Source organism: Myotis lucifugus, unplaced genomic scaffold (genome assembly GCF_000147115.1).
Source record: "Myotis lucifugus unplaced genomic scaffold, Myoluc2.0 scaffold_786, whole genome shotgun sequence".
NCBI lineage: Eukaryota > Metazoa > Chordata > Mammalia > Chiroptera > Vespertilionidae > Myotis > Myotis lucifugus.
This window is the reverse complement of record NW_005871834.1, coordinates 18,100-28,277: the sequence shown is the minus strand read 5'-3', so window position 1 is coordinate 28,277 and position 10,178 is coordinate 18,100. Positions and strand designations below refer to the sequence as shown.

At 56.7% G+C, this 10,178-nt stretch overlaps 1 protein-coding gene across 1 annotated transcript; it reads right to left on the bottom strand.

Annotated features, from left to right (window-relative positions):
* Window positions 1-457: 457 nt before the first annotated feature.
* Window positions 458-9,127, bottom strand: TTLL1 (tubulin tyrosine ligase like 1). The gene is made up of 7 exons (XM_006106224.3): window positions 8,946-9,127; window positions 6,726-6,798; window positions 5,927-6,043; window positions 3,430-3,638; window positions 2,349-2,529; window positions 1,213-1,347; window positions 458-614 (listed from the first exon to the last, which is right to left on the bottom strand). Exons 3-7 carry the CDS (start codon window positions 6,040-6,042, stop codon window positions 458-460), a joined length of 798 nt encoding a protein of 265 aa, XP_006106286.1. The 5' UTR covers window position 6,043; window positions 6,726-6,798; window positions 8,946-9,127.
* Window positions 9,128-10,178: the final 1,051 nt, after the last annotated feature.

Below are 10,178 nucleotides of genomic sequence, written 5' to 3'. Positions count from 1 at the left end.
TGAGAGTCCAACTCACCTGCCCAAGGTCACAGAACCAGACAGGCAAGGCTCGCACTGGCTTCCTGTGTCCCCATGTCCCCTCCCCGCCCCAGGCTGATGGCAGCACAGCCACAGCAGGAACTTAGGGCTCCCACGCGTGGCCGGTGCCAGGGCATCTTGCTATGGCTCCCATACCCACCCCACCCGCTCCTGCAGAAACAGGGAAAGAAAGAAACCCACAGCCCTGGCTGGTTTGGCTCAGTGGATAGAGCATCAGCCTGCAGACTCAAGGGTCCTGGGTTCGATTCCAGTCAAGGGCATATGCCCAGATTGCAGGCCCGATCCCTAATGGGGGGCGTGCGGGAAGCAGCCGATCAATAATTCTTTCTCATCACTGATGTTTCTCTCTCTCTCTCTCCCTCTCCCTTCCTCTCTGAAATTAATAAAAACATATTCAAAAAAAGAGGAACCCACAGAATCACTCCGCTTCCTGCTTCCTTAGGCTCGAGGGAAAAGCCACACTCACCCCGTGCTTCTGGATGGCGACGTTGGTGAGGTGCACAAACATGTTGTCCAGCTCACTGGTGCTGGGCGTGTACTTCACGGTGCAGAAGCGGCAGAAGCCGAGCTTGTACCTGAGGGGGCTCAGATCAGTCAGTACCCGGAGGAGAAGCACAGAAACCCAGCCCTGCGCTCTCTACACGGAGCTGTGGGTCTTGTTTTAACGTCTAAAAGCACCGTGTGTTTTTAATGCTTCGTTTTTTATAACAGCTTTATTGACATGTAACTCGTATGTACATATACCTCACCCACCTAAAGAACTCGATTCCAGGGGTTTTGGCAAACTCAGAGTGTGCGACCATCACCGCAATCCATTCTACAACATCCGCATCGCCCCAAAAGGAAACCCCGTGACCACTGGCAGTCGCTCCCCATCCCCAGCGCTGGGCCAACACCCGTCTACGTTCTGTCTAAAGACCTGCCCGCTCTGGGCATTTCACGTAAACAGAATGATTCAACGCGTGGCCTTCTGCGCCTGGCTTCTCGCCCCGAGCGCGTCTGTGAGGTTAAAAGAGCTGCTTTTTATCTGTAAGCCTCCCGTGTAATCACTGCACTCAATGCTCAGCCCGCACCGGGCGCTGGGCACCCGTGCGCCTCACCAACCTCACCATGGCGCCAGGGAGCGCACCCTCACGGCACCGCCTTGAGAATGGAAATGGGCCTGGCGCTTACATGTAGCAGCGCAGCGGGCGGTAGGTAGACACCAGGACGTACAGGCGCAGGTCGAACTTCCTGCCGCCGATCAGTAGCGGGTTGCTGATGTAGAGGGAGATCACGTAGGCTTCCTTCGTGGACTGAGACACAAACCTAAACGTGGCAGAGGAAGCCGGAATTAGACGGCAAAGGCCGAAGGCGCGTTCGGTCGGCAGGTAACCAGCGCCCGCCTCTCCTTCAGTGAGAAAACAGGGGAGACGCTGTCCGTGAGGAGCCCTGGGCCGGGCCCAGCCCCAGGGGCGGCGGCAGCTGCTGGGAACCCCAGGGCAGGGCTCCTGGGGCGGACCCTCGCGGGGCTAGCGATGTGCCACCAGATCTAAGCGCCCGTCCTGGGATCTCCCGCGGGACGGCTCACAGCGACAGCAGCTGAGGGCCTCCCGGAGGCAGAGAGCCCGGGACGAAATGCCCTGGAATCAGTCCCAAGGAGACCCCCCCCCAGGGAGGAGGCTGGGCCTGACCTAATGCGACCCGTCCCACCACGGCGCTCAGGGGCAGATCAGCCGGGTCCCTGCCCACCCGCCCTGCGAGGCGAGGCCATCGGTGCCCAGTTCCCCCGGGTGAGGAGTCTGAGGGTCTACACGACAAAATGTGCTCGACAGCAGGTGTCAGTGAGTCAGTCCTGGGTCTTCAGCAGACGCTTTGCTGTCTCAGAAACACTGTGACTGGCCCGGCCGGCGTGGCTCAGTGGTTGAGCATCGACCTATGAACCAGGAGGTCAGGGTTCGATTCCCGGTCAGGGCACATGCCCGGTTGTGGGCTCGATCTCCAGTGTGGGGCGTGCAGGAGGCAGCCTATCAATGATCCTCTCTCATCATGGATGTTTCTCTCTCTCTCTCTCTCTTCTTCTCTGAAATCTATAAAAATATACTTTTAAAAAAAACACAAACACTGCGACTGGACGGGTCTCCCACCAACTTCGGGAACACAGGCTCCTGCTCTGTGCCTCCCGCTGGGGTCACGCCATTTCCCTCTGCACCTCCCCTCGGGGGGAGCCCCCGGGACAGATGCTGCACTCCTGCAGAAGCCAGCCCGTGGCCGACAGACGGACGCGGGGCGCTGCGGCGAGGCGGCGGCGGCGTGGGTCCCCCACTCACGAGGACGTCTTGCTGTCCCGGGACCACTTTTTGATCTGCGAGAGCTTGTTGATGAGGAAGATGCCCTTGCCCTGGGCTTTGCCACACGGCTTCATGATCCACGTGCTGGACGGGCTCTTCCGGAACTCCTCCACGAACAGGTTGTAGTCGGCGGGCAGCATGTAGGTGACCGGGACGAAGTCTGAAGGGAAAGGAGAGGGGACCCGTGAGCCAGCCCGCAGTGGCCGCGAACAGAAAATACTGCCACTGCCTTTCCAGGGCCTGTGTCCCACCCCCGACCCCGCCCAACCCAGCGTCTGGCAGAACGAGGGCTTCTGCGGTCCAGGGGCTGCACAATGATAACTCAGTTACTACCTGTGTGCTAAGCACGTTACAAGTCTGTACCATAGACTCACCACAGCACTGTGAGCTAGGGACTCAGCGTTCCCATTTATCAGATGGGGAAACTGAGGCCCGGAGAGCTCACTTACATGATTGCGCCCAGGAGTGTGAAGGGATTCTGAAACTATCCGACAGTCCAGCCTTTTTTTTAAATATATTTTATTGATTTTTTACAGAGAGGAAGGGAGAGGGATAGAGAGTTATAAACATCGATGAGAGAGAAACATCGATCAGCTGCCTCCTGCACACTCCCCACTGGGGATGTGCCCGCAACCAAGGTACATGCCCTTGACCGGAATCGAACCTGGGACCCTTGAGTCCGCAGGCCGATGCTCTATCCACTGAGCCAAACCGGTCAGGGCAGCAACAGTCCAGCTTTAACACCAGACAGGACAGGGGTGTGTGCGCTCCCTGGGTGTCGCTAGACGCAGCATTTGCAGCTCAGGAAGTGGTCACACACGCTGAGCACCGCAGACATTCTCTCCCTCACAGGAAGCACACTCCCCAGGCCTCAGTCAGATTCCGAAACTGAGCCCCACCCCCACCTCTAGAGACACTGGATCCAAAGAGGCGCCCAGCGCAACCTGCACCCACACATTCACCCGTCGAAGCCAGCAGGTGTCACCTCGATGCCTTGTGCAGCTGACGTTAAAAAACTCAACTATTTACATTTGAAACCCGGCAGTGAGAAGGCACACACCCAGGTAGAGGTATTTCCCGTTCTCGTCCTTCTCCGCCAGGGGACTCCCCTCCTTCTCCAGCTCTTTCCGATACCGTTTAATGTTCTTCACCATCAGGTCCTTCCGGGTCAGCTCGTAGTGGTTGGGAAAGTGGTTGACTATCTGATCGTCCGAGAGCCGATAGCCCGTTTCCACACTGAAGACATTTCGGATGGTCTGCACGCTCATCCTAAAGGGGAAGCACAGAGGGACGCGCAGGACAGAAGCTCACGTCTGTCCACGCGGAGGTGGTCCCATTAAGGCCCGGGAACTCCCCCGGAGCCCTCACCCACCCCCACCCAGCACCCACGGCCCACGGCGGCACAGGAAACGTGTCCAGTGACCGGCTATGGCCTGAACTGTTTGAGGCAGGAGCTGTTTTGACTATACCCTGAACAGTTTCATTCTCTGGCACACAGTAGGTGCTCAATAAATGTTTATCAATTAATGATAACGCTGATTATCAACAACAATCTAATGACAAACAGACTCTCCCAGACTCTGTAGTCAGGAAAGTTATTTACACAATATTTGCACCCAAAGTCGGGAAGGACAGGGAGCCCCATAAACCCAAATCCCAGGGGTTACTAACCCGGGCTGCCCCCCGTGAAGTGAGGAGGAGGAGGGAGAGAAGAAGGCCAGTGCCCTGCCACCCCTCTGTGCCCTCACCAGCCCCAGGCAGGGAAAGGGCAGGAAGGACGGGAGGGCTGGCACCCACAAGGGAACCAGAGTCACAGAAAGGCAGCTGGTGGCCTCTTGCTGTGTGGTCCCTGCCCCGCCCCCACCCCAGGGCACTAACCTAAGAGGGGGTGGGTCTGGAGCACCCAAGAGCATTAGAATAAGGAGATTTTTTTTTTACTTTGTATTATGGTAACAGTCAACCGTACATGAAAGTAGAGAGAAACATATAACAGATTCCCATGACCAGCCCACAGCTGTCACCACCCAGCCAGCCTTGTTTCGTCTGCGCCCCACCCACTCCCCACACACGCGCCTGCTGTTTTGTTTTCTTAGTTTGTTTTTTAATTCTAGTTGACAGCACTGGCTTGTTCCGCAGCAATTCCCAGACATCACATCATTTCATCCAAAACGCAGCAATTCCCAGACATCACATCATTTCATCCAAAATGCTCCTGCAGGAACCTCTAGCAGCTAAGGACTCCTTTTTCCGATACACGACATCCTCTGTTATACTGTTATCACAACTGAAAAAAGCAGCAGTAATTGTCTGATATATTTTTACAGCTCATGCAAATAAGGGCCGGGCCTTCTGATTGGTTGTTCTCCCTCTCACGTCTCTCTCTCTCTCTCTCTCTTTTTAATTGATTTTAGAGAGAGGGGGAGAGGGGGAGAGAGAGAGAGAGAGAGAGAGAGAGAGAGAGAGAGAGAGAGAAAAACATGGATGTGAGGAACATTGATTGGCTGCCTCCTACAAGGCCCTCACGGGGATCGAGCCCAAAACCTGGGTATGTGCCCTGACCAGGAACTGAACCGGCAACCCTTCAGTGTGTGGGGCGATGCTCAACCACCGGAGCCCCACCTGAGAGGGGGCAGGGAGCACAGCACGTACACAGGTGCAGAAGCAAGAAAGACAGGGGAAAACGTGCCGCCCACCGCATGGGGTGGAGGAACGAGAAGGGAAGTGGCTAAACAGAGGCTGTAACGTCTCTCAAGGCAGCGGCAGGGACAGTGAGTCTGGAGGAGGGGGATGTGCGGGGTGCAGAAGCCCCCAGAGACCCTGATGAGCCCGCCCGCCTCGGAGACTCGCGGGGAGCTGGGCCCAGGTCTGCAGAGGGTCGATGACAGAGGCCACGGCCGACTCCATGTAACCCCGCCAGAGGGGGGCTGTCCGGAGCAGGGAGCTGTCAGCACTGAGGGCGGGAGCAGGCCTGGACCGAGGGGGGCCGGGACCTCAGCCCGAGGAAGGCGGTGGAGGAGGAGAGTCCAGGACAAGGCCCAGGCCCCTGATTGGGCGGAGCACCGTCCAGGACGCGATGCCAAATCCTGACACTAACTGACCTTCGGGGGTGGGGCTGGGATTGTCATCTAGGCCACATAGCGCCCTCTCGCCATCCGAGAGGGAAGCAAATAGAAGCACGGAACCGCTCCCACAGGGCCCTCCTGTGACCCCCACCCCCACCCCTGGGCGCTGGGCAGCAAGGCGCTGACTCCCAGGGTGCTGGGCAGTAAGGCGCTGACTCCCTGGGCGCAGGGCAGCAAGGCGCTGACTGTGAGAAACTACCCAGAGGGGGGAGGGCTCTGGTTTTTCACCCCAATCCCCCCCCCCCGGCGGGGACCACACGCTGCTGCCTGGTAAACAGGACTGCGGGCCCTGAAGCGCCGCGGAAAGAAGCGGGAGGAGGCACGGGACGGCACAGACAGCTGCGCCGGGACCGGTCCTCGCTGGCTGCGATCTGGATCCGAATCCGTAACTGACCAATGGGCTTCGGAGACCCAGCGGCCCTGCTTCATACTCACCAGTAAAAGTTCCAGTCCTCGCTCTCCGTCACCTGGACCCATCCTCTCTTTTCAAAATTATTGATCAGCACTGACTTCTCGATGTCAGTGACCCACTTCACTCTTCCTGCCATCATCCTGCAAGAGAGCAACGGCTCAGGCTGGGAGACGCCCACAAGCTCCCGTCGCCCAGGGGAACCCGAACATCCCCGGACCCTGGACGCCCCCAAGTTCAGTCCCCGCAGCTGTGGTCTCAGCCAGGGGCCTGCAGTCCCCGGCGACACCGGGCAATGTCTGGAGGCATTTTGTTTGTCACAACTGGGGGTGGGAATGCTTCTGGCACCTAGTGAGAGAGGCCAGGGACGCTGCCCGACACCCCCAACGTACAGGACGGCCCCCCACAACCAACCACCCAGCTCAAATGTCAACGGTGGCCAAAGCTGAGAAATCCCGGTGGAGTAGGAAATAAAGGCAGCAATTAGCCATCAATAAATGTTCAACTGCAATTGCAACAGGGTCTCAGGTGAGAATGGCCCCCCTCTCCCCCTGCCAGGCAGCACCCACACCACAACCACCCTGCCGGCCACACAACTCGTTCTCCTACTTCCAACCAATCTCCCTGGCGGCCTCGCTCCAGCCACTGCCACCCACCAGGGGACAACGCAGAAGGGAGGGCAGCAACGGAAAACCACCAAGGCGCGTGTTGTGCTTCACCGAGCAGGAAATGGGCCCTCCGAGAAGGTGGGGATTTCTTCCTGGCCCCTGCTCCCTCGATCGTGACAAACGGTCACTCGAGGAGAACACCTGAGGCTGGACTTACCATCAGAACTATGGAGCCAACACGGACGTCCAATTTCTCGCCACTTTCACTGACTCTCCCTGGGGGTTCTGGCCTAAAATACAATGAATACACAGGTGAGATTACACAGCACAAGACCCAGGGGCACCCTGACTGTTATGAACGTAGAGAACTGGCTAAGCCGAGGGCCCAGTGGAAAGTCTTGTGTTAACAAGTGCACCAGAGGGCTGCCCGCAGCATTCCTATTGCCCGGTTGTTTAATCCGGCGCCAACTCAAAGCACCGCCCAGGGACCTGCAGCAGGGGCATCGCTCATTAGAAATGCAAATTCTTGACGCCCCGCCACCCCATGATGCACTGGGTCAGACTTTTGGGAATGGGACCCAGCATGTGTCTTAAGCTCTCAGGAGATTCTTACGAATGCTGAGTCCCTTGTTTGAAAGGAACGGGTCTAGCCCTAGCCGGTTTGGCTCGGTGGATAGAGCACTGGCCTGTGGACTAAAGGGTCCCGGGTTCGATTCTGGTCAAGGGCATATGCCCAAGTTGCAAGCTCAATCTCCAGTACAATCCCTAGTAGAGGGTGTGTAGGAGGCAGCCGATCAAGGATTCTCTCTCATCATTGATGTTTCTATCTCTCTCTCTCTCTCCTTCTCCCTTCCTCTCTGAAATCAATAAAAATATTTATTTTTTAAAAAAAGGAACAGGTCTAGTTCATGTATTTGGTTCCTGTCTTCAACAGGAATGTGGTCCCACTTTTATCTCTTGCTGAATCTCCAGCCCCCCAGAGAAGTGTCTAGTAAAAGCACACAATCAATATTCAATGAATTAACAAAAATAAAGATGTGAATTCCCGGCACACACCATCAGGTAAGAGCTGCCTGTGCCAAGCAGTGAATTGGGCACGGCCTGGCCCTGCAGGGGAGAGAAACTTGCACACGATCACCCAGGATGTGCCACAGCTTTGCCAGCACGTGAAGTCGGGGCCGAGAGGTTAGCTGATCTCCGCTGAGCGAGGGAACAGCTCAGGGATCATCCACGCCTACAGCCCCAGGAGGACAGAACTCTGCCAAGAGGCCTAACATCCTGGAGTTATGACGACTCTCAGGCAAAAGCCAGGACAGCCTTTCAGGAGAGACAGCAAGCAGGGCAGTCCCGTCTCCCTCTTCTGGTCCAGCCTTCTAAAACCAGAGCCCGGCCCGCATCCCACTGCCCGACTATCGCTGACTTCCCGTCAAGTCCCAGCTGGGCCAGGACTCTAGGGCATCTGATTTGTTTCCAGCTGGCTTCTTTGACAAGGAAAAGGCGCCATCTTTACTTACTATTTTAAAAATGTTTTTATTGATTTTAGAGAAAGAGGAAGGGGGAGAGAGAGACACACAAACATGGATTGGTTGCCTCCTGTAGGAACCCTGACCCAGGATCAACACCCCCCTCCACCCCGACCCCCCACCCCCAAACTGGACATGTGCCCTGACCAGGAATCTAATTAGCGACCTTTGGGTGCACGGGAGGACACTCTAACCCACTGAGCCACACCGGCAAGGGCCAAAAGCGCCGTCTCTAAAGAAGGTAATAAACAATAACGTAAATGACTTCACATCAGTGCATCCGATGGCAGCTGCATTGCCACAGGGAGGCAGTGCCATGCTCCACGAAACTGTTGGCTGTGCCTGTGATTCTTTGAATGCAGAGCGGGCTGAGGGTTTGCGCTACCACAGCCTCGCACTGAAATGTGCTCTTTCCCAGAACAAAGAACCGCTCTGCAAACCGTAAACGGCTTACAACGACACGATACTTCTACGTCTAGGATGGATCCCCAGTAATGACCCAGCTACTCCATGAGGTGGATGACTCGCTCTGCCCACACCCACGCTAAGTGGTAGGGGAACCCGGAGGGGAGGTACCTAGGTCCAGACCCCAGAGAGAGGTGAGCAGAGCGGGGAACCCCAGGCTCCCGCCTGCCGCGCAGAGCCCTCCCCACAGGTGCACGGCGCGCAGCAAGATGCCAACTGAAACAATACAGATGGCAGCAGCAAGAGCCGAGGCACAATGAAATGCTGCTAAAACAATCTTAAGAGAAATGCAATTACAAGGGTCCAGCGGCACAGGGTACGGAGGAGGAAGGGGCACAGCAGTCAGAGCATTCTCCCAGGAGGGCGCGGCCCGCCCAGCACCAGCCGAGCATCACCCTAACGGCGGAGAGGACCCGGGCGCCCACACTCGCTCGCGCATGCGCACTCACCCACTCAGGCACAGCCACACCCTCGGTCCTGGGAGGCGGCAGCCCGCGCGGGGACTCACCTGTGGGCGCAGAGCGCGGGGCAGCACCGAGGAGCGGAGCAGGGTGGCCCCGCACCGCGCCCAGGCCCCGCGTCCAGCCCCGCTCCTGCGCTGGCAAGAGGACGCCGCCTGCAGCCCTGCGGATCGAGCCGCCGCCCACTACTTCCGGGGCGGCGCCCTGGCAACCGAAGACGCTACCACCGGCGCTACAACGGCTTCCGGGGTCAGATTTTCCCCGTGGGTCTCTGAGCCTCGGGCTGAGAGCTGGGGAAAAGCCAGCCGTTTAGCCTCCACCCCCACCACCACCCCGCTACTCCACCTACCCCCCCATCCCCCCATCCCGAGCCTTTTAACCTTCAGGGCCCAGAAATGAGGCTGAGAAAGGTGTGGGCGCGGGACCGAGCCTGACAGCGCGAGGCGGAGCGGCGTGACGGTTGTGGCACTGAGGCCAGTCCGCTCTTACCCCTCCGCTGCTCAGCTTCTGTATCCGCAAAATTGGGACAGCGTGGCGCCTACCTGGTAGACTTTGTTATAAGGGTACTATGACAAGTTGAATGCTGCACATAGTAATCCATAAATGGCATACTCAGCCATGACCCGGCAGCTCAATTGGTTAGAGCGTCCTCCCCATTCGTCGAGGTTGTGGGTTCGATCCCGGTCAAGGCACATATGAGAAGCAACCAATGAATGCAGAAATAAGTGCAACAACACACTGATGTTTCTCTCGCTTCTTCTCTCTCTAAAATCAATACATTTAAAAAATATATATTTCTTTATTGATTTCAGAGAGGAAGGGAGAGGGAGAGAGAGAAAGAAACATCAATGATGAGAGAGAATCATAGATCGACTGCCTCCTGCATGCCCCATACTGGGGATCGAGCCCGCAACATGGGCATGTGCTATTGGCCAGAATTGAACCTGGGACCCTTCAGTCCGCAGGCCAACGCTCTATCCACTGAGCCAAACTGGCTAGGGCTAAAATCAATAAATTTCTTAAAAATAAAATAAATGGCCCACTCAAAGGTCAGCTCATTTGTGGAGTGTTCCCTTGAGTGTGGGATAGGTCTAGTTCTTCAAACTATATATTTTAAAACTCTCTCTGTAAGGAAGAAGCAGCCTGGTTTAGTGAGAAGCAAAACTGAAGCCAGACCTGGGTTGAATCCTTATTGGGGCATTTAAGCTGAAGCCATGTGTT

Excerpts from the sequence above, each read along its gene's own strand:
- TTLL1 (XM_006106224.3), bottom strand. The coding sequence starts at position 6,042 with ATGATGGCAGGAAGAGTGAAGTGGGTCACTGACATCGAGAAGTCAGTG. Across the intron at positions 3,639-5,926 it reads GAGGACTGGAACTTTTACTG|GATGAGCGTGCAGACCATCC; the intron begins GTGAGTATGAAG and ends CTTCCCCTTTAG. Across the intron at positions 615-1,212 it reads CGCCCGCTGCGCTGCTACAT|GTACAAGCTCGGCTTCTGCC; the intron begins GTAAGCGCCAGG and ends GAGCCCCCTCAG.